This window comes from Lepidochelys olivacea, assembly GCF_965140295.1.
Source record: "Lepidochelys olivacea isolate rLepOli2 genome assembly, chromosome: 8".
NCBI classification, from domain to species: Eukaryota; Metazoa; Chordata; order Testudines; family Cheloniidae; genus Lepidochelys; species Lepidochelys olivacea.
The window spans coordinates 12,536,308-12,560,776 of record NC_140418.1 but is presented as its reverse complement, the minus strand read 5'-3'; the positions used below and the strand labels follow the sequence as shown (position 1 = coordinate 12,560,776).

Genomic DNA, 24,469 nt, shown 5'->3' with positions numbered 1-24,469 from the left:
AGATGATTAATAGACCTGGGAGGGGACTGGTGGCAGGGTGTTCTTGGTGAGGGGTTCAGGTCTTCCGAGCAGGCTTCCCACCTTGATTTACTAGAGACTGGATTTTGTGACCTTTGGGACATAATGCAAGACTCAGTTGTTCTCGCGGGCTTTGCCGGGATGGGTCAGGGGTTGAGATGGAGGCCTTGATGAATGTTACACCAGTGTTATGGAAAGGTTAGTAGGAGATCTGTGTTAAGGGAAGTATATTTAAGGTTTGTATGGAATGCAACTAGGATTTGACAGGCACATGTGAAGTCTAAACTGATATTGGCTGAGATATTGGCTGAGTCGGCATGTGGGAAGATGAGTCAGAGGGTGACATCCTGGCTCCTCTGAAGTCAATGGCAAAACTCCTATTGACTTCAGTAGAGCCCGGATTTCACCGAGACCCTATTAAAAGTACATAGATCCATTTCTTACATCTATTCCCTTCTTAACATTATAGCTCAATCCTGTAGTTCACTGGCCATCTATTGCCATATTCGACAAGTGACTCCTGCTTGATTCAGTAGCTCTGTATTCCAGTCTTTAAGGCATCTTACCATGGGTTCTCTGTGCTGTAGTGGTGAGCATTCTTCACTAGTGCATTTGGGTGCCAGACTTGAATGGGCATTAGGCAAATTGCTGTGCAGAGCAGAGCGACAAAAATGCTATCACATTCTTACCTCCTAGCAGTGGAGAAACTCAGGAGAGAAATTTTGCCATCCTTAAAGTTTTGTGAAGTAGGGACTCAGTGCTGTTTTACATGCTTTACCCCCGATACTTCTCTGTCATTAGGGTAAGTATTTGCGAGTGTGACTGGGTTAATGTGATGCGTGGATACTCAGAGATAACAGTGATTTGGTACAGTGATGAGTTTCCTGAACAGTAAGTGTAACATTCAATTTCTTTTGTTACAGATGGAAGAGAAACGACGAAAGTACTCAATCAGCAGTGATAACTCAGACACCACTGACAGTAAGACCTTTAATTCAAGGCTTTGAACAAGATAACTAAGCGATTCACCTCCAGCAGGGAAAGCATTTGAATAATTACTTTCCAAGGAGTTGGGAAAGCTGCATTTACTGGGTAGTCTCTGTACAATAAATTGTGCACTGGGATCCATTTTCAAAGATACATTACTGATGTACAACGAGTTGATATCAATTTAAATGTCTGGCTGTGGGCGTCTCTTATCTGATAAAAGTGTCCTCCTCTGGTGAGCAGTTTGGATGAGAGAGAGAGAGAGTTACAAAACAGCGTTGATTGCAGAATTCAAATAAAACAAAGCCCTTATTAGACAGGACACTGTGGACTGTCTTCTCACCTTTGTTACACTCAGTGTGCATTTAGCTTCAGATGGAATCATGTTGATGGAAAATAAAGTTCTTATTGGGAAACTGTGTATTGAGCATTCCCTGTGGTCTCTCTGAAAATGGAACCCCTTGATTCCTCATCATGAGAGGCGAATTAGATTGGGGAAAAGGCATTAAGGCCTCAATTCAGCAAGGCATGTAAGATTATACTTAATTATAAGCATGTGTTTCACTTCCCTATTCAGCCGTGCATTAAAGCACATGCTTAAGTATAAGCATGTGTGTAAGTGCTTTGCTGAATTGGGGCCTAAGGGCACAGACTTGTGAATTGTGGAGAGCCCTTCACTCCTACTTGCTTCAGTGCCATTGCCCGCTGCTGGAGAACTATAGTGTCCCAGAGACTCTGTTATAACCTCTCAGCTGGTCTGTACAGATTTCTGTTGGTTTCAGACATAGGAACAAATAAGTAGACGTGGGATTTATTGAGAGCTAGTCCCTTGCAGGATCAGGCCATTAGAATGTTGAAGACTGGGAGACTCCCAGCCACTGACATTAAAGTCATGGCCTCATGGTTCTTTTTCCAGCAGGATTTTGTCCTTATAATGTGGGTTAGATGAGATAAAGGGTGGTTGCAGTTCCCACAGCTGTAGCCAGAGTAAGTGCCCTCCCTGATCATGATGGGAATCCCAGAAGGCAACACCAGTGGGGGAGATTGTAATGTTAAAAGGAATAATTAGGGCTATACACCAGGATGGCAGTAGGGTCCCTCTTTTTGTAGTCAGTACCTTGTATTGACACTGGGGTTGCTGTACAATGAGTGAATGAGCAGCACTAATCTGGACTTCCTGAACAGGGCCCTGCCATCACTGTCTGCAGTGACATGGTGGCATTTATGTTGCAAGAACAATAGTAGTGGAGGATGTGTGGCATATCCCTGGAGATGGTTCCTGGAGACAGTAGGTGGAAGGGGCTGAGGATCATTAAGGATGGGGCGGGAGCATGAGATCCATAATGCCACAATCTAGCACCAAGCAGGGAAGAATTCTTGTCAAATTTAGGCCCAGTCCTATGATGTGCCAAGTGCCCCTTGCGAGGTCCTGAGTGCTGGCAGCAGCCTTAGATTTCAGTGCCTGTTGAGGGCACTCAAGACTTCCCAGGAGGTGCTGAGTAGTACCATGAGTGACTTTTCCCCACATCTCAGGATTCAAGTGTTACACAGTGTTGTAACTGTGTCACTGATTTAATTTAAGCCCCAGACAGGAATGTTCCATCAAACTGTGCTTAGGCCTGGTGTTCTGGATAGCTCATGGATTATCAGTGGGATATGGGGCCTCTCACTCATAGGTTGCTTGTTCAAGTACCGTACAGCCCAGCTAAGTGATGGCTCTTCAGTGTCTTACATGAAATTGGTTTGGTGGTGTGAGTCCATTTCCTAGGAAACAAGTGTCCACACCATGACATGATTCCTTTTTTGCTGTCTCAGCCAAGAATAGAGTCTAAACTGTACCTCTGCCCCTGGAGTTTCTTCCTTCTTCCTCATAAAGAAGGCCCTTGGCAGGACTGTAGTGATGCTTGCTCTGCTGCTCCTGCCCATGCTGTACCTGTTCTCTAGATATCAGGTCTGTCCAACTCCTACTGGAGTCTTTGGAATTTGGATTGGGCTCAAATAGAGCACTTCAGGCTCCAGGGCTGCTGCTGTCAACAGCGCGGACTTCTCAGAAAATTAAATAAATAAAAATCCTGGGATTCCGGATTTTCCCTTCCTTCAGAGGCTAAACTCCAACTTCTGTTCCCCTAATTCCCAAAGATTCAGAGGCTTACTAAACCCAGTAGCGTTAACTAGCTTCCGTGGGCTTCTTGGGGTAAGGCATATATTTAATCATGGTATTAAACAACACAGACTTATCTCTATTGGACTTTGGTATTTATGCAGCAGGTAATATCTCAGCTGTTGACAAATGCTCTCCCGCAGCGTAATTGTAAACAAAACTGTGACCTTTTTTATGCCTTTGCCAGAAAGAGATGGTAGCCTGGTGTATTATCTTGGTTCACGTGGTTTTAATACCACATTGTAGTTTGCTTTGAGGCAGGTAAAGTGGGAATTATTGATTAGATCTCTTAGTGCAAACTGTGGGCCTGATCTTGTAACCCCTACTCATTGAGTAAGGTCTACTGGTGTGAGTAATGACTGCAGGTTCAGGCCTTATGCTGTGTAGTGTACCCACATGTTCCCTTTATACACCTGTGGAACTCAAAGTGGATTACATTTATACTGAACCCGCCATCATGACATCTGGCCTTACATTACAGCAATGGAAATTAGCACCTGTTGCCAACAATTGGCACAGTCAAACCTAGTCCAGATTCCACCTCCCACAAAATAGGTACAATAAATAAAAAGGCACAAGACAAACTAACATCTCTTTTCTTGTGTCCTAAAAATCAACAAATCTGAGATTTAGCCAGTCATGTGAGGGAGTTGACTTCAAAGCCAGGGTTCCCCACCAAGAATGCCCTGAGAAGAGACAGCAGGTGCACCCGCTGGTGGCAACTGCCACAGGGAGGTATGTAAGGATATGTCTACGCTACGAAATTAGGTTGAATTTATAGAAGTCGGTTTTGTAGAAAACTTTTTTATACAGTCGATTGTGTGTGTCCCCACACAAATGCTCTAAGTGCATGTAGTCGGCGGAGTGTGTCCACAGTACCGAGGCAACCGTTGACTTCCGGAGCGTTGCACTGTGGGTAGCTATTCCACAGTTCCCGCTGTCTCTGCCGCCCATTTGAATTCTGGGTAGAAATCCCAGTGCCTGGTGGGGCTAAAACATTGTCGCGGGTGGTTCTGGGTACATGTCGTCAGGCCCCTCCCTTGCCTCCCTCTTTCCGTGAAAACAAGGGCAGACAATCGTTTTGTGCCTTTTTTCTCAAGTTACCTGTGCAGACGTCATACCACGGCAAGCATGGAGCCCACTCAGCTAACCGTCACCGTATGTCTCCTGGGTGCTGGCAGACGCGGTACTGCATTGCTACACAGCAGCAGTTTATTGCCTTTTGGCAGCAGACAGTGCAGTGTGATTGGTAGCTATCGTCGACGTAGTCCTGGGTGCTCTTTTAACCACCCTCAATGAGGTCAGGGGCGCCTGGGCAAACATGGGAGAGACTCAGCTAGGTCATTTCTCTTTTAAGTTTCGTCTCATGGCGATTGAGTCCTACCAGCAGTGCACTGTCTTTTAATCAGCAGCCAGCAGAAGACAATGGCCAGTAGTCATACTGCACCGTCTTCCGCCAAGCACCCAGGAGATGATGATGGCTAGCGGACGTACTGCAAAGTCTGCTGCCAGCAAGATGTATAAAGATAGATAAAGTGGCTCAAAACAAGAAATAGACCAGTTTTGTTTTGTATTCATTTTCTCCTCCCTCCCTGCGTGAAATCAATGGCCTGCTAAACCCAGTTTTGAGTTCTATCCTTGAGGTTTTGAGTTCTATCCTTGAGGGGGCCATTCAGTTTCTCGCAAAGCCACCCCCTTTGTTGATTTTAATTCCCTGTAAGCCAACCCTGTAAGCCATGTCGTCAGTTGCCCCTCCCTCCATCAGGGCAATGGCAGACAGTCGTTCCGCGCCTTTTTTCTGTGCAGACACCATACCACGGCAAGCATGGAGCCTGCTCAGATCACTTTGGCACTTAGGAGCACATTAAACACCACATGCATTACCCAGCAGTATATGCAGCACCAGAACCTGGCAAAGTGAAACTCGGTGAGTAGGCGACGTCAGCGCAGTGACAAGAGTGATGAGGACATGGACACAGACTTCTCTCAAAGCACGGGCCCTGGCAATGTGGGCATCATGGTGCTAATGGGGCAGGTTCATGTGGTGGAACGCCGATTATAGGCTCGGGAAACAAGCACAGACTGGTGGGACCAGGTTGCAGTGTTGCAGGTCTGGGACGATTCCCAGTGGTTGCAAAACTTTCGCATGTGTAAGGGCACTTTCATGGAACTTTGTGACTTGCTTTCCCCTGCCCTGAGGCGCAAGAATACCAAGATGAGAGCAGCCCTCACAGTTGAGAAGCGAGTGGCAATAGCCCTGTGGAAGCTTGCAACGCCAGACAGCTACCGGTCAGTCGGGAATCAATTTGGAGTGGGCAAATCTACTGTGGGGGCTGCTGTGATGCAAGTAGCCAATGCAATCAAAGATCTGCTGATATCAAAGGTAGTTGCCCTGGGAAATGTGCAGGTCATAGTGGATGGCTTTGCTGCAATGGAATTCCCTAACTGTGGTGGGGCCATAGACGGAACCCATATCCCTATCATGGCACTGGAGCACCAAGCCCGCAAGTTCATAAACCGCAAGGGGTACTTTTCAATAGTGCTGCAAGCACTGGTGGATCACAAGGGACGTTTCACCAACATCAACGTGGGATGGCCGGGAAAGGTACATGATGCTCGCATCTTCAGGAATTCTGGTCTGTTTCAAAAGCTGCAGGAAGGGACTTTATTCCCAGACCAGAAAATAACTGTTGGGGATGTTGAAATGCCTATAGTTATCCTTGGGGACCCAGCCTACCCCTTAATGCCATGGCTCATGAAGCCATACACAGGCAGCCTGTACAGTAGTCAGGAGCTGTTCAGTTACAGGCTGAGCAAGTGCAGAATGGTGGTAGAATGTGCATTTGGACGTTTAAAAGCGTGCTGGCGCAGTTTACTGACTCGGTTAGACCTCAGTGAAACCAATATTCCCACTGTTATTATTGCTTGCTGTGCTCTCCACAATATCTGTGAGAGTAAGGGGGAGATGTTTATGGCGGGGTGGGAGGTTGAGGCAAATCACCTGGCTGCTGGTTACGCACAGCTAGACACCAGGGTGATTAGAAGAGCACAGGAGGGCACGGTGCGCATCAGAGAAGCTTTGAAAACCAATTTCATGACTGGCCAAGCTATGGTGTGAAAGTTCTGTTTGTTTCTCCTTGATGAAACCCCCCGCCCCTTGGTTCACTCTACTTCCCTGTAAGCTAACCACCCTCCACTCCTCCCTTCAATCACCGCTTGCAGAGGCAATAAAGTCATTGTAGCTTCACATTCATGCATTCTTTCATGCATTCTTTATTCATTCATCACACAAATAGGGGGATAACTACCAAGGTAGCCCAGGAGGGGTGGTAGAGGAGAGAAGCACCAGGAGTGGTGGTGGAGGAGGGAAGGACAAGGCCACACAGCACTTTAAAAGTTTAAAACTTTAAAACTTATTGAATGCCAGCCTTCTGTTGCTTGGGCAATCCTCTGGGGTGGAGTGGCTGGGTGGCCGGAGGCCCCCCCACTGCATTCTTGGGCATCTGGATGAGGAGGCTATGGAACTTGGGGAGGAAGGTGGTTGGTTACACAGGGGCCGTAGCAGCAGTCTGTGCTCCTGCTGCCTTTCCTGCAGCTCAGCCATACGCTGGAGCATATTAGTTTGATCCTCCAGCAGCCTCAGCGTTGAGTCCTGCCGCCTCTCATCACGCTGCCGCCACCTTTCAGCTTCAGCACTCTCTTCAGCCCGCCACCTCTCCTCCCGGTCATTTTGTGATTTCCTGCACTCTGACATTGTCTGCCTCCACGCATTCATCTGTGCTCTGTCCGTGTGGGAGGACAGCATGAGCTCAGAGAACATTTAGTCACGAGTGAGTTTTTTTCGCCTTCTGATCTTTGCTAGCCTCTGGGAAGGAGAAGATCCTGTGATCCTTGAAACACAAGCAGCTGGTGGAGAAAAGAAAAGGGACAGTGGTATTTAAAAAGACACATTTTATAGAACAATGGGTACACTCTTTCAGGGTAAACCTTGCTGTTAACATTATATACATAGCACATGTGCTTTCGTTACAAGGTCGCATTTTGCCTCCCCTCAGCGCGTGGCTAGCACCTCCCCCCTCCCCCCTCCCCGTGGCTAACTGCGGGGAACATTTTTGTTCAGCCACAGGCAAACAGCCCAGCAGGAACGGGCACCTCTGAATGTCCCCTTAAGAAAAGCACCCTATTTCAACCAGGTGACTATGAATGATATCACTCTCCTGAGGATAACACAGAGAGATAAAGAACGGATGTTGTCTGAACGCCAGCAAACATACACTGCAATGCTTTGTTCTACAGTGATTCCCAAGTACGTGCCACTGGCCTGGAGTGGTAAAGTGTCCTACCATGGTGGATGGAATAAGGCTGCCGTCCCCAGAAACCTTTTGCAAAGGCTTTGGGAGTACATCCAGGAGTGCCGCGAATGCCAGGGCAAATTAATCATTACACATGCTTGCTTTTAAACCATGTATAGTATTTTAAAAGGTACATTCACCAGAGGTCCCTTCTCCGCCTGCCGGGTCTGGGAGGCAGCCTTGGGTGGGTTCGGGGGGTACTGGCTCCAGGTCCAGGGTGAGAAACAATTCCTGGCTGTCAGGAAAACCGGTTTCTCCACTTGCTTGCTGTGAGCTATCTACAACCTCATCGTCATCATCTTCCTCATTCCCAAAACCTGCTTCCGTGTTGCCTCCATCTCCATTGAAGGAGTCAAACAACGCGGCTGAGGTAGTGGTGGCTGAACCCCCTAAAATGGCATGCAGCTCATCATAGAAGTGGCATGTTTGGGGCTCTGTCCTGGAGCGGCCATTCGCCTCTCTGGTTTTCTGGCAGGCTTGCCTCAGCTCCTTCAGTTTCACGCGGTACTGCTTCGGGTCCCTGTTCTGGCCTCTGTCCTTCATGCCCTGGGAGATTTTGACAAATGTTTTGACATTTCGAAAACTGGAATGTAGTTCTGATAGCACGGATTCCTCTCCCCATACAGGGATCAAATCCCGTACCTCCCGTTCGGTCCATGCTAGAGCTCTTTTGCGATTCTGGGACTCCATCATGGTCACCTCTGCTGATGAGCTCTGCATGGTCAGCTCTGTTGATGAGCTCTGCCTGGTCACCTGTAGCTTGCCACGCTGGCCAAACAGGAAATTGAAATTCAAAAGTTCGTGGGCCTTTTCCTGTCTACCTGGTCAGTGCATCTGAGTTGAGAGTGCTGTCCAGAGCGGTCACAATGGAGCACTCTGGGGTAGCTCACGGAGGCCAATACCGTCAAACTGTGTCCACAGTACCCCAAATTCGACCCAGCAAGGCCGATTTCAGTGCTAATCCCCTTGTCGGGGGTGGAGTAAGGAAATGGATTTTGAGAGCCCGTTAGCTCGAAAAAAAGGGCTTCGTCGTGTGGACGGGTGCAGGGTTAAATCGATTTAACGCTGCTAAATTCGACCTCAACTTCTAGTGTAGACCAGGGCTAAGAGAAGGCTTCTCTGAGACAGGCTAGTGAGAATTTGCAAGTGCCAAGGACAAAAATGTGCTATTGATACAGCTGGTATTTTATTACATTCTTAACAAGTGACATATTCTTCTGTGGAGATTTAGGACAGATATTCCTTGAATTGTTTAGCACAGCAGGGTCTTGCTCTTCCTTTGTTCTTGCACACTTTGATGGAACTCTAGACCCTACAGGATACAAATGACTGTGACCTTTGAACTAAAGGCTAGATCATCTGCTGGTGTAAATCAGCGTCCCTCCATTGACTTCACTGACTTATACTGAGGGATTGAATTGGTTGATTGACACCAGCCTTAGATCTTTAAGCTTTTTTGAAAGCTTTGTGTTAGGCTATGTTTCTCACAGCTTCTTGCATGGTTTGGTTTTGTTGATATATAACGTAGAGTTGTCCCTACATGTGCCCATTCAGCCATTGGCTTAACCTATCAACGTTTTTTAATTCTTAGCAAACGTAACTGACGGTTACCCTGGACCCAGATATAAAAGATGTATTTTTAGTTGTCTGTGGAGGGGGTGCTGCTGTAGATAAGAGTGAGGTGTCATTTATATTATTATTAATTATTATTATTATTATTATTATTATTATTATTACCATGTTTAAATATTGGTGTTATTATTTAATACCCAGTATGGACAAGATTTATTACTATTTTTCTTGTGCTTGGTGCTGCACAAGACTCAAAATAAAGCGAGTCCTTTAATAATAATGTAAAGACAGTTTTACCACTGGGGTGTGATGGGAATGTTGTGTTTATTTCCTCAACACAAAGCGTAGTGTAACTTTTCACTAGGTGCAGCTGTAGGCTGGTGGAGTCCCTCTAGGCTTGAGCATTAAAAGAGATGGGCTCTAATCCTGGCTGTGTCATGACAGGATTATCTGGAGATCAGTTTTGCCAATACTTTCAGCCTTGGCAGCTGAAGTGTAAGTACAGATTTGGGTGTAACTTTAGGTACCCATGTTTGAAAATTTTAGCTGTAAATTCTTATTTTGTCCCCTGAAACGTTGTCCAGTTTCAGAGGTGCTGAGCCATGGGAGCTGCAAGTGTTCAGCCCTGCTAAAAATCAAGTCCCTTTTATTTAGGTGCATAAATAGGTGTTTGAGTGTCTAACTTTAGGCTCCTGAATTTCAAAATACTGGTCTGAACTGCTGTGTGCCTCTGTTTCCCTGTCTCAGAGCAGGGATAATAATGCTTACCCACCTTAGTAAAGCACTTGGGATCTACAGATGAAAAGTGCTAGATAGATATTATATTTTGTCTCAGTGTCAGTCCAAATTCACTCCTCCTCCACACAAACCTGATGCTCTTCTCAGTGACAGTTATTGGCTCCAGAAATGCCACATAATGGGACTGAGACTGGATTGATGGGAAGTTAACCGCAGGTCATTTCTAGCTTCTTAATCTTGTTCTACTAGTTTTTTTCGGTTATTATTTTTGGGCTTTTGTGGTTTAAAGTGGTCTTTGAGTTCTCATCGGCAGTAGATTGACAGCCCTGGAGCCTGGAGATCTTTGGGTATCCTGGTAGAGGAAGGAGGCATGGGAGTGGGGGAAGCTACCACTACTGTTGTCTGTGCTGCCCCTGTCAAGGAGTAGGGGTTACAAGAGCAAGGGCAGCACGGACAGCAGTAGTGCTAGCTTCCCCCACTCCCATGCCTCCTCCTTCTACCAGGGGATCACTGGAGGGGATGAGAAGGGATTTCATTCACCATGTCCCATTCACTCCTTGCCCTCCCAGCTGAGGGTCCAGCAAGGGGGAGGGGCTGCTGTGATAGTGGGTCTTGTGACACAGATGCCAGAAAAGCTGTGGTCAGTTTCTTCTGCGGATAACTCTTATCTTGTGTCTCATTTAAGGTCATACGACGTCAGTGTCAAGATGCTCCAAAATTCCAAATACAAAATCCAACTGGTCAAGACAGAAGGAGAAGAAGCCCTCTGAGGTTGGTTGCGTTTCTTGTTTCTAACCAGCCCATGATTCGGTAATTTCAGTGCTTGTCCAGGCATAATGGAAAGCAGCATATCCAAAGCTGGCAGTAGGCAGAGGTCCTAGAGCCACCTGTCCCTCTAAGAAGCCCCATACTTCTGTCAGCATGCACTCAGCAGCAGAGGCACACTGTGCTCTTCCATCTCTCCATTGGCCCTCTACAGCTGTCACTCTCCATGGATCTCTCCCCGCGCAGGTCTAGTGAGAATCTTGCATAATGGCATTGAGTTATGGGGTGGGTCATGGGTAGTCGGGAGGTAGCAGGATGGAGAAGGAGCTGGATAGGACCCTGTATATTACTTCCCTCAGGGACCCATAACAGTAAAGCTGGCCTTGAGTATATCAGCCAGAAAGCTATCCTGATAATGGCCTGCAAGCGTCTCCAGTGCGTCATGAGCCTGCTCTGCTGGGAAAGTCTCCCTCTGACTTCACTGTGAGTGGGATTGGGTTTTATTACAGTATTTGAATTTGCCTGGATTCCCGGTGATCAGCTACCTGGCCAATTAGCCTGATCCCTTGCAAAAAGAGGCATATCTTGCAGAGGGAGGCATATCCATCAAGTATTTATATTCCTGTCATATAATTAGCTGCCCCTGTAGACCGTAGGATTTGATGGAGTAAAGTTTGAGTTAATTGGTCACATGGGTCATATATATTAGAAGTCTCTGAGGTCAGAGGGAGATATCCTCAGTTTAACATGGAGACTCCTCTCTTCTGGATAATTAGGGTATACTGGGGACTGTTAAATAGGAGCCAGTACAGTATTTAATCCAGAGGGGGAAATAAAATTTCATTATTTTCCTTTTAGTTCCGCTGTGGGGCACACATGCATTAGCCGGAGGCATTTGGCACATGGCCTTTTGCAGTGCCACTCTCTTGTTCTACTAGCAGGGGATAAAAGGCACTGTCCACGTTGTGGCTGAAATGGTGCTAGCTGTAATGCTGCTGGCAGGCTTTCAGCACAGTTTCTCTGAGCTGGTTGGAGAGGAGCTAGTTTTTTTGCTGAGAACCATGCTGTGACTGTGTTATAATACCATCCTGTAGCATGGAGTGAAGCTGTATCATGTTTTGCCTCGCATGGGCCTCAGACATAATTCCCATGGGCATGGAAACTATACTAGCAACAGCTGTGTTGTAGCAACAGCAGCGTTTAAAGCTAGTCACTGCTATCTTGATTTCATCTGTAGTGTGAACAGAACTTAAAAGCGGTACCAGTCTCTCTTTCCTTTGGACACAGATCCAGAGCTGAGTGTGAGTCTAGAGGGAGTCTACGTTTATGTGACTGACACTGTCTTGCAATTTCCCCCATGTATACGGTACTCCAACTTAGACTTTCTCTAGATTCCTTTAGACCTGCTTAACCACCATGTGTCTTACGGCCCCCAGCCTTACACATCATCTCTAAATTTGTCCCAGTGAGTGCTTGACCCTCTGTAACATCCTCAGTTTGCATCAGACTGGTAGGTATTTGGGGGTCATTCTCAAGGTCCTGCATTCACTCACCAGACCAGATGCACTGCTCCCTCCTCACCGGGACAGATCTAAACAAATCAGTTGACATAAGTCTCAATAGCCTGAGTGCTTTAGGCCCTGGCTGTCTGATAGACAGGCTATCTCCCCAAGAGTTGCTATGGCCGTTGAGGTCAGTGCAGGGACCCTTCAGATAACCCTAGATTTAAAAATCTGAGGACTACTGTCAGGGCAGTCTGAGAGGAGTGCTTTTTTTCTCTGTGATTCATGCTCCTGACAGCGCCTGAGTTTGCTGATCTTTTAAACCCATTGCAAGACCTATCTCATCTCTCTTGGGCTTTCTCCGCTGGCAGAGCAGGCTAGTACAATATGTTTTCTATTCTGTATGTGGCCCTTGAAGGATATGTGCCTGGGGACAAAAAAGAAAACAAACAAACCAAAAACAAAAAAGAAGCAAAAAAAGAGGAAACTTGCAGCATTGCCTGCACAGAGCCCGCATCCTGTGGAGTAGCTGCTTCTGCCTATGTATGACACATTTTAAAAGGCATCAGATTAGATAATGGTGAATTTCCAACCTCTAGAAGGTGTAAGATCCACAGTCAACATTGGAACCTGCTACCATAGCAAGCACTGAAATCACTCATCACAAACCAAAGAGGAAACACTTGGCCTTTTAGCATGACACTGCAAGGCTTGAAAGCTGTATCGTTTTCATGCCTCAAGTGCCATATTCCACTGCCCTGCCAAATACAGTTCCCTTCTGAAGTGGCACGTGTCAGGAATTCTCCCTTTGCACTAGTAGGAAAGACACATTTATTGTTGCTGCTCTTTAATATAAGTTGAAAAGGTTACATTTAGTGGCCAGCGAGAAAGAATATGGTTATTCATGCTGAGCAGTAAGGAAAATAAACCAGTGTTATCCAGTTACAAATGAATTAACTGAACGTGGGCCTGAACCAAAACCCCAGGTCTAAGCACCCCTGGGCTCTGAGGAAGTTCATAGTAGCTGGAACCAAACCCAGCTCTGAGCACCACTGCACTTTGGAAAATTCAGATCTGGAGCCATATCCAACTCTGCAGCTCAGGCTCATCCGTTAATACAGATTTATTGTGACAGCTTTCATCCCATGCTGCTTTATGAACTGCCATACACAGGGGTCCATTCTCAAACCAGGGAAATGTAATCAGCTCTGGACTGGAGCAAATGGTTAAGAGTGCACTGCAGCACTACCCAACTATTAAGACAGAAAGTGAAGGAGGATGTCATATCTAAACTGAAACTGCAGGGGGGATTTTGGGAGGCAGACGGTAATCACCCAACTTGGAATTTGGCCACTTGACACTTGAGCTAACAACAGCGATTAGTGGTCAAGATCTCAGCTATACATTTCTCATCCAGCATCTCCAGTGGCCCAGTTCACACCCACCTGGGGCACTGATTCTATATGGATTCTGACCCAGCATTAATCTGAATAACTTGGCAGATCCATCATGATCACAGTGCAGGGTAGTGTTTGTGGAGGTCTATGTGCTGAGTGCTTGGTTCCAAGATTTTAGGCACAGGCTGGGACCAGCTGTCGTATGATCTCGTGCAGTATGTGCCCTGTGTATGTGAGGGGTTTGGAAATGTAAAAAACCACCCCAAAACCATCTCACACAGTGCACTGAGGTGCTATAGTCTCTAAGACTGTGTTAAAGGTGGGAGAGGTTTTCAGGGAAAGGAAAGCACGAAAGGGAGACAGAAAAAGTGTGATGAGGCTGTTACTTAACCTGCAGAACCCCACATCTGAGCAGTCCAGTCCATTGTGGGAAGGAAGGTGTAGCCATTTCCTAATTCAGTCTCAGATCCAGATTTAGCAAATGGCCCTTACCTTTATAATGAGCTGAACCAAAACCTGTCACTGACAGCCCTGAACTATGGTGTTTGCAATTTGGATGTGGATAGTTTGAGCCCATTTCTTGCTGTTAACCTTTATGGCTTTGGGGGGAATCCCTGCTGTCAGGCAAACTACTGTGAAGAGATCCTGGAAACCAGTGATTTCATGTACCTGGCTAATCTCAAACCTCTTTCAACATCCCTCTGGAAGCTGTGTTCCTGCTTCGCTGTGACTAGGTTGGGGGCTGAGGTGCCATCTGCATTCCCTATGACAACAAAGGCATCAGTGTTGCATAGTTATTAGCTAGGTCAGGGTGATGTTTATTATGAAAGACTCTGTGACCAGGGATTAGCCATACACATTATAAACCCAACGCAAGGCAACTGGAAAAACAAGCTTCTTAGCGTGGAAAAGTACTGAGCTGTTTGTAAACATCCGTGGTGCAGGCTATTGCCAGGGAGCACACTCATATTTATCAGTGCATGGTGCAGAGTCCTGACAGAGCTCTTCTTTGATGTGATACAGACCCTGGGCCTGATTCTCCCTCCCCCTGCACCTTGTATAGCCATTTACACAAGGGCAAAGGTAAGAGCCACCCTCCTCTGCAGAGCTCAGCAGCCACTCCCAGTGAACTGAGCAGCTCAGCAGCCACACCTAGTGAACTGAAGTAGCCCCGCACTCTGCTAAGGGTGAGATTGAGCTATCCATGGGGCAGCCCCTCCCTTGGCCTTGTCATGTCCATCCCACTGCTTGCTGCTATGTGAGAGCTGCTGTGTAAACTGGATTTCATGCTGTGGGTGAGCACCCCTCCCATATCCAGCCCTTGCACTTAGACAGTCGAGGCACATCAGTTCAGCTGTCTGCAGAACCTTGTATCCACAGTGTCATTAGCATCCTCTTGCCTTGCTCTATTAAGATTTTTATTACCTTGATTAGAGCTCTGGCTTCCTTGAACCCAACACCAGCTTGAGTTAAAGCCAAGTTGTTCTGCCCAGTCCTGAGCATGATTTGTGGGTCCCCAAGTCAGCAAAGGGCCCCCCAAAGCTGGGGCCCAGTAGAGAATGTGGAGATTTATCCCTCTCTGCTCTTGCTGCTGCAGGAACTGGGTGTGCAGGGGATGCCTACTGAATGTAGTAGAAAGTTCTCTCTCTGGAGTGGGAGCTGAAATGGGCCTGGACAACTGGTCTCCAAGCAGGTGCATTTGCTATCTGTGCATAAAGCCTTAGCCCGTGTTGCCTTCAGCTGATGGGTCTGTGGGCTGTTGTGAGGTGGGTTTAGTTATTGGGAATTCCATACTGTAAGAAAGGCTTCTACGAAATCTACCCAGCCAAGCAAGAATGGTCATATTTGCTGAGTCTCGTTAGGAAACGCAGAGGCCTCACTGAGAAGTTTGTAAATTGAATCCAACGTCTTTGTCAATCTTCCCAAACCAGTGTGGTTACTACAAATTAATGCCATTGTCTTTTGATTTGCTGAGAAGGGCGAAACAAAGATGCCTCCTGTTCCCAGTTTAATTTCTGTTGTTCACTGAACCACTGGCATCCAACAATTTGAAAAGAAATGAGGGTAGATTAAGGGATACCAGATTGGCTTCCAGACGAACAGATTAAGTCTCTTTTTTTACCAACAGACAGATAATATTAGTGCTTACAGATACACAACAGGCATTGCTACAGTTCTTAGCGCTGCTGCTGAATATTGCCGCCTCATCTCAATTCGGAGTGAACCAGAAAAATGTGACATAAAGCAATTGGATAAGAAGGGCGCAGGCAAGAGCACTGAAGGCAGAAGGGAAGCTGAAATGGACAAGTAAGGTCATTAATTATCTGGATGCTGATGCAAGGAGAACGTGTACAATGGAAAAGCATCCTTAGAGTTTTGTTGCTGAAATCACAACATTGTTTTCTCTTTTTCCACAAGCATTTGTGAATCATGTGTTTGTGAAAGTGAGGAGCCAATAGCACTGGCTAGTGCCTAGTATAAAATCCTGCAAATCACAATAGGTCAGACTGGATTACTTAACTGGTCATGTTTGGTTTTACTGTGAATGAAAACCTCCCCAATGCAACTCCGTCAGTCCCTTCCTGTGAAGCCATCGCTAGTCTATTCCTCGGTCCTCACACGCTATCCTGACATGCTGCAACCATGTTGTTTTTTCATCCTGAGCTCCCCATTTATTTCTGCTGATGGACTTCATCCCTCACCTGCAACATGCTGCTTTGCCAGGGCTGGGCCCCCCACAGCTCTGCCACTGTGCCGCAATTCCAACCTACAACACACTGTTAAATGACCTCTTGTGTCTGCCCATGGGTGGATTGGAAAGCACTTATACACACATGCATACATGCCTGCCCTGAAGTGAGACGAATCAGACTTCCAGAGGAAGACGTATTTGTCCCTAAATTAGAAGAAGATTGTCAGTAAACTTTGCATTTGGGAAGCCATTGCTCTCAGTGCATTGGCTGTTGCTGTGTCCTATGTGACATCATTCAAGATGGAAGATAGAACAGAATGTTGTACCTAACACCTAAAAGAAAACCTGATAGATTAGTTTTCAGAACCAAAAAGCATCCCCCTGTCCTTCATGCTGTGAACCATTGCTCCACAACCACAGAAGAAATTATGGCCATCATTCATAGTGAGGTACATACAGCCAAATGGAATATGTGAACTGTAGAGAAACTGCATAGTAAATCTTTGTTACTGAGGTGGATAGAAAGACATCAGTGAAAAGTTCCAAATTATTAGGTCTACAAAGGGGAAGAGATTCAAATGTGAGATTTCAAAAGCAGGAAAAAGCCCTTACATTTCCACCTGTTCTGTACCCTGTCTCACTAGCTATTGTATTATGGTTTGCTGCATGCACTTGATTTTGAATGATGGATATAATTTCCCTTGTGTTTCCTGGCAGTGCTTTGCAGCACAAAGGACTTTGGAGGGGCTTTGATTTATTTTTGCTAAAACTTTTTATGACAAAAAAAGTTTCTCTTTATAAACCAGGTATGAGTGTTGGGTGCTATTGCTTTCTACTGTGAGTTATGGAGCAGTGGCTTACAGTGTCCTAAAGATTTCTCTTAGGGATCATCATTCTGCCCTGGGGTATGGAACTGAAGGCAGTGGGGTCTCGTGACTGTAACTGAAGGGGGAGGATTTGGAATACAATCCCCACTCAAGCAAAACTCCTTTTGAGCAGGACTGCAGGATTTGGCCCAGTGGGAGTCACTTTGCTTTTTACTGAGTGAATTGCAGGTTTCCTGTGTGTTCCGCTCTCACCCTGGCTGATTTATGGACAGGACATTTGTCACAAGGCTGGATCTCTGCATTAGAATGGGAGGTGGCAAAGAAAGGAAACGATAAAAGTATTTCAATGTGAGCCCAATCCTAAACCCAATGGAAGTCTTGCCACTGACTAGAGCAGGTGCAGGATCACTCTCATGGGCATTAAACACAGATTATTACTTGGAAGGCACATTGAAAGCCAAGAGTTTGCAGGGTTTGTTGACAGTGATTCCCGAATGCTAGGAATCCATATATTGGTATTGGTGGTTCAGGTGACTGGAATTGCAGGATCTCTTTCTGTACTAGAGGGCCCGATCCTGCGAACTTCCTATGAGGTCACTCAATGCATAGTTTTTACAGGGAAAGGCTCAGAATGTGGCCCATAGCTCTGCATCTCCATCTAACTGCGCTTTACTTCCCCATGGACTTTGGGCTGCTGCAATCCTAATCAGGTACAAGTCTCTGTCTAAGAGACTAGAGCTGGGGAAAGAAGTGCTCCATTTGCACTTGCTGATTACCAGTAACAGTGGGGGAAAACAGATATCACATACCTCTGGGGCTATTAAATAATAAACATTGTAGGATGGTAGACATTAGAGATGGAAAAGACCTACTGATATTGTGCATCATTCTAGGATGTGTTTGACTAGACGCTCTGGTCTCACACAGCCCAACATAATGCAGTGTGAGTTCACACAGCACGGAGTTGTTATACGTTAGTCCCTGGAATCACTGCCGTTTTAAAAGCTAATTAAAAACTGTGCCAGACATATGTTTCTTTAGTTTAGATTTAAAGACCAAAACAGATTCAGCCCCTTGGATTTCAGTCAGAAACTGATTTTACACAAGTGGAGACTAGTTACTAAAGGATCTGGATCCGATATTTTAAATTGATATTTGGGACTAACCAGATAATTGGCAGCTTTAGCCCTACCATGCAGTTGTTGTAAAAGCGTGGCCCTTAACTAAGAATTTAAAGCAGGGCCTGGTTAGGCCACTCTAATAAAGAGTTTTGTATGTGAGAAAAGGTACTTGAAATCAATACAGAAATTTTGCAGAAAGCTAGTGAAGAGACTTGAAAATGGGGCTGTTAGGCAGAGAAAAATATGAAGTGGTAAGAAATGGAGCAGAAGTGTTTTCCACTAATTGAACCCTATGAAAGGCAGCACATTCTGGGAATCCTACAAGTATTGAATCAGACCAGTCAAGTGTAGATGTGATAAAACCATTGACCATCATCCCCAGGTCTTTCTTGTTTCACCGTGTTTCAAAGGTGATAAAAGGAAGTCCCAGAGGCAGTGAGACAGTGGCTTGTCAAAGGATAATCAGAGGCCAGTGTGACACCGAAGCGCTCTGTGTTTGAAATGGGTGTTGTAAGAGCTCAGTGGAACTTGCTTCCAGTGAACTCAGATGTAAAGAAACTCCATTTGTAGGGAAATGGAACAAAAGGCCCAGATCATTACAATGCATCACAGTGCACACACTGCAGTTCCACTTATAGTGAATCTGTGCTTACAGTAATAATTGTTTGCACTTCTATAGTACTTTCCATCACACGCTGTCCGAGTGCTTTTCCAGTGTTGGTCCAGATTCTCAGCACATGTTCCATTAATGACCACAGTGCTTTGCTGATCTATACCAGCTTAGCATCTGGCACAGCGAACATAGGCTATGAAATAAGGAAGCAGTGTTATCTCCTTATGACAGAAGAGGAAACTGAGGCACTGGGCAGTTAGGTGACTCATCCTAAGATGCACTGGAAACCTGTGGCAGAGTCAGGAATGGAACCTGAGATCTCCTTGCTCCTTGACCTGTCCAAGCTATGGTGGAGTGAAGTGAAAAAATATTTCCTTGTAAGAGGTGGTGTTAATTTTACTGGAGAGGGAGTGTTACAGGTACATGCTTGAGGGCTAAATCAGTAAGACCTCAGTTTTACCTGGAGTCAGGTGGTGGGGGCCATCAATCCTGGAGTGCCCCTTGGTGGTCCAGTACAGCATCACAATTATGTTTCTGCCTTAGTTTCCCCTGGTGGGCTTCGATAGAGACAGTGAGGATCATGTATATTGAACAGTGCCCTTTCAGGGGTCTAGTTTATTTAACCCAAAGGTGGAACGTGTTACAAATAGGCCTCAACCCAGCATCTCTAGCTGGAGGGGGTTGGAGAGGGGTTGAGTTAACCGTAGTCCATTGGCCCTACCTATGTTCAGGTTACTTACCAGCTAGGTCCTCTTGGCCTGCAACTCTCTTGTGGAGTCGGCCTCTCATCATTAGATGGGGAAGGGTCTCTCCTCTTGGGTCAAGGTCCCCACAAAGGTCAAACCACGACCACCGTTCCTCGAAACAGCATATAATTCCTCTGATCTGGGGCTTCTGCTGCTACCTGGTGAAGTCCTTCCATGGGGGACAGGTTCTGCTGAGACTTGGCACTCATAGCTCCTACCTTTTGGAGCCTCTGCTGCCTAAGAGCATGCTTCCTCGATTTCCTTTCCTGGTGAGCCCCCTCCCCTTAGGAGCCTTTGCTTTCTGTGTTCTGGGGGCTGCTCCTCTCCTCAGGCACCTCTGTTCTGTATCCCCATCCCACTGCGAATAGCTTCCTTTTATCATGTCTGGATGCTTCCCTGCCTACCTAATTGCCTCCCAGTTACTCAGTAAGTTAATTAGTCCCAGTGAACTTGAGTTGCCTCATTGCCCCTTGTGAAGCCTGTCAGAGGTATGCTGAGCCCTCCTGACTCCTTCAGAGGGCCAGCTACCCTCTGACAAGCAAGTTCCTCAAATAATAACACTTGTTATTTATTATTTGTTTATGGTGACACCCGTGGTGTCTAGGTGCTTTCCACATTCATAGACCCCAAGACTGGCCATCATGAATGCAATTAGCCTGGGCTGTGACAGGTTGAGGGCATAGCTGAGAATGATAGATCAGGCTGAAAACCCTGGCCATGCTAATAAAAAGTGGATCGCAAGGACAACTTGCAGACACTGGCAAGCAGAGGGTTTGCAGTGGAACCAGGAAACACAGCACAAACTGAATGGGGCATGTGTGCTGCTTCTCGTGAGCCCCTCCATGGTAACAACTGAACCTGTGAGAGCGTCCCTTCATAAGGGAAGTCTGTGGTTGATAGTGTTCAATGTTGTCGAAATATCTGGAAGAAGAGAACAAGAGAAAGTGAATCTGATTATGCGTCTGGTGAGAAGTCATTTCCGTCTGTGATGCCATGATGAATTGGCCTGAAGTAATTTCCCATGTAAATGGAGTTAAGGGGTATTGCAGTTACGATCAAACACCTTCTGTAAGTTCCTGGCAGGGCAACTGCAGGAGGCAGGATCCCCGACTCGATGGGTTGGTGTTCTTCCCTAGATAGAAGTTGTAAGGACTAGTCAATAATTAGACCTGATGGGCCAAATCCATCTGTGATGTAACTCCACTGATGTCAGTGCATTTACACTGGGGATTCACCCAGCCCCTCATCTAACAGTTGAGAGAACGTTTTCAAGGAAATGCCCATCGAGCAGATGCAGTAACAGCTCCGGAATGCAACTGAGCTCGCTGTTTGCCCTTTTTAAATGGCTGGACAGGGACAAGAGTGGGGAGAGTCCATGAGCATGTGTCGGCAGAGCTCTCTCTGCTCAGCATTGTAGAGTGGTTAATTTTTTAGATGCTCATTCAAGCCAAGAAGCTTCCCATGCATGCCAAATTTGAGGATTGTTGTCTTTTTCAGCATTTAACTTGCTCAAAGGTGGAGCCAATGGGACATCTCTTTAAAGTGGTCATTACAGACCTGGGGCTAGATTTGAACTTAGAGCTTAAAGGCTCCAAGCCTTGAGCTTGTTAGGATCCATAGCTTTAATTCACAGGTGTAAGGAGTAAGGAGAGAGTATTAACTGCTGTGAGGAAACGAGGAGATATCTTTTACCAGACAATCCCATCTGACGCTTATCTTTTGTAATTCCAATCCAGGCAAACAGGCTTGAAAAAAATTAGCGCTCTTGATGAAACAAGGAGTTGAGAAGCAGGAAAATAAGAGTGCTTTACTCTTTCAAGCAGAGCTCGGGGTCTGAGTCAGGTGCTCCAGTAAGCGGTTTGAAGGTTGGGAAGTGGGATCCAGCTCTGAAATCAACACAATAAGAAATCTCTCAGTCATAGGAAGACATGACACGAGAAAAGGAACCTGTGTGAAACCAGCAAGTGACATTAAACCATCTTGCTGTTCACAAACGTTTTCCTGCACCCGGCAAAATGCCTCTCCAGGACTACCCCACACTTGGCACCATTGAGTTGACAATACTCAGCACCAACCGTTCAGAGGAATGCTACTAGAACCATGTTCCAGGTCAGCAAGGAAGGAGTTAAAAGAAGTATATTTTTCAGACTGCTGAGAGATTTACCTCCCTTTTTATATTTCCTATGGCAACATTTTAAATGGCCTTTTATTTTTCCTTTCCCTCACGTCCTACTGTGGGACACTCTTCATCTCTCACTCTCCAAACCCCCAAAGGCGTCAGGGTTAGCAAACTGTTCGAAATTGGTGTTGGGGGTGTTTTTTTGTGTGTGCTTTTCTTTTCTGAGCAGCGTGTTCTCCGGTGCTTGGAAGTCTCACAGACATAGATTCCTAACTTTTATTTCCTCCAGCTCAGAAGTAAAGAGGTGGCAAAGTGACTGGAGAGACGTTGGGGGATTTACTAATTCTTTCTCCCTCTTTAATGATGGTGCAGGAGTACACCAAAGGCTGTCCCACTAGGTATTTATCTGACTGAGGATGGATCACTTGATGCTGCTCTGTCCTCCTACACTTGAGCTGTGGACAGAGTCAGGCACCCCTGAGAACTTGTTTTGAAATGTGAACCACATTTGTACAAGAGACCTTTCTGTTTCCTTTTCCTTTTTGTTCTTCGTGCTCTGCTGGGACACCTCTAAGATACTTGAGTAAGTTGAGTTAAAATGTGAGTGCTTCATTTTTGACTGTTCAGCATGTTTAACACTAGAAGACCAATACATGATTAGCTTTTTCTCATTATTGTTCTGAAACGTGGGGAAATAACCTTTAATCAGCTAAAGAAGAACTACTGGACCCACAGCATATGTTGTGGATCTCAAGGCGTACACCACACTTGAAATGTGGCGAAGAGGCAAATAGAACGTTTCTCAATATAGCAAGACAACGGAGATTGACTAAAACTATATATGGTGGGAAAACACCAAGTGACTGAGAGATATATATCAAAGGGCCAGCACCTTATCTACATGTGTGAGGCCAGCGCACCAGGGAGTGAAGCAGGGACCTCCAGGGCTAAAAGCACCTGATGCTACAACTTGAGCTAAATTGTCAAGGCTCCCAAGATGGAGCTGTAACAGACTCATAGCCTTTAGGACTGGACGCAGAGTGGGAACCCTGTAATATACCAATCATTGCATTATATATGCACCACATAAGCTCTGTTTTGAAGACTTCCAGGACTTGTGCTGACCCTTTGTAAAGAGGCGAATTTTACCCCACTGTGTTTTTAAAATCATTGTGCAGAGCCCGAAGAGAGATCAAGATGCTTTGGGGATTGAGTCGCAGCCCATGAGTGGTGGAAAAGAAGACAGAGGAGAGGAGTGAAGAATAGTGTGACCTGATGACTAATGTTTTCCTGTTTTGCATCTTTTTTTAAAGTGAATTTAGTGCTGGTCAATAGTTGCTGGGCTGGTAGCTCTGGAGACTGAAATCCTCAGAAGAGGGACTGTGGTGGGTCAGATTGGCAGAGACTCTGGGGAGTTTTCACCGTAAACTGCAGCTTTGGGCATGGGTCACTTGCTGGTTTGAATTAAATGGTGGGTTCTCTGTAACTTGAAATTTTTAAATCAAGATTTGAGGACATCAGTAACTCAGCCAGAGTTTAAGGGTCTATAACAGGAGTGGCTGGGCGAGGTTCTGTGGCCCGTGATGTGCTGGAGGGCTGATTAGATGATCATGATGGTCCCTTCTGGCATTAAAGTCTATATATGAGTCTATGAGTGTGGGCAAAGGCAGTGACAGTTTCCCTGTGCTGCCCCACAACGTGCCCCAATCCTTACCTGCAGGGACCACCTCTCAGGGATGAGAGGAGAGTCAGTCCCAAAAGCCCATTCAGTTCTGAGCCAAGAAGAGTTTGGTTCATGTAGTTTTAAGAAAACAGGCATGATGTTATCTGGCTCCTGAGCCTTTAAGATCTGTGAGATGTTCGTTGCAGCTGGAGTGGAGCTTGAATGTAGGAATAGACTGACAGGCAGGATGCAGTTCACCCCAGTGCAGAAGGTGAACACCAGGACTGTGCACCAGCTAAGCCCCAAGTCTGAAGTAGGGAATTAATTGAGGCATAGACCCAGTGCTAGCACTCAGCACAAAGGTGAATTTCACCTGCTTTGCTTGGTCCATTTTTTTGCCATTTTCTTCTTGTTTTCTTTTCCATCTGATTAGTCATTTTATTTTAGCATGAAGGTGTGATTGATTTATTGGGTAGCAGGAGACATAACAAAATGTGCCAGTTTTGCTGATGTGTTGTTGTTGTAATGCCTGTCACTAATGTGCGTCCCCCTGACTTCCTTTTGATGCTATGTTTATTCTTCAGCTCTGTTTAAAACGTTATCTACCACTTTCCCGAATAGGCAGCAGATCAGAGCGTTGCAAATGGCACATTGAAAGCACACGATGATTTGATTCTGTCCGTGCCTCTCAGGATCACAGAGCCATGGCAATGCCATACATTTTCATTGGGCTGATATTTAATGATGGTATTTATCATGTTAAAGCAAGTGTCTAGGCAGGACCAATAATGCGGGGGGGGGGAAAAGCCAATGGGAAAAAGACAGATGCCTGCCCGCTGTAGCACTGCTGAAGATCCCCAGCCCGAGTTCCCGGAGGCGGTGGAGCCTGTGCATCTCTTGGCACAGCTTCTTTTGGAGCAAGAACAGTGGCCCAGGTATCTAAGTTTTATGCTAGAGGAGAGAGGCAGCTGGCGCTCTTTTCTGGGAGAGATAGAGCATTCAGAGCTGGTTACAAGGGAGCAGCTAGGTGGAGGGGCACATGCCTTTCAGCACCTGCTGTGGTCCAGGTGTGCCCACCAGACACTGAATTTAGGTATCAAAGAACAGAAAGTCAGGACTAGGGGAAATCAGGTCAGCTATTACCTCCTCCTCTGCTCCTTTTATTAGAGGGAGTTAGAAGATCTGGCAAGGAGGTG

The 24,469-nt window shown here is 46.1% G+C and overlaps 1 protein-coding gene across 1 annotated transcript in view; it reads left to right on the top strand.

Annotated features, from left to right (window-relative positions):
- The window catches only part of JADE2 (jade family PHD finger 2), a 148,560-nt gene that overhangs the window by 10,510 nt on the left and 113,581 nt on the right, over window positions 1-24,469 (top strand). Inside the window, exons 2-3 of the mRNA XM_084636516.1 lie at window positions 942-999; window positions 10,514-10,599. Of these exons, the coding sequence (XP_084492642.1) occupies window positions 942-999; window positions 10,514-10,599 (144 nt within the window). The remainder of the gene's footprint in view (window positions 1-941; window positions 1,000-10,513; window positions 10,600-24,469) is intronic.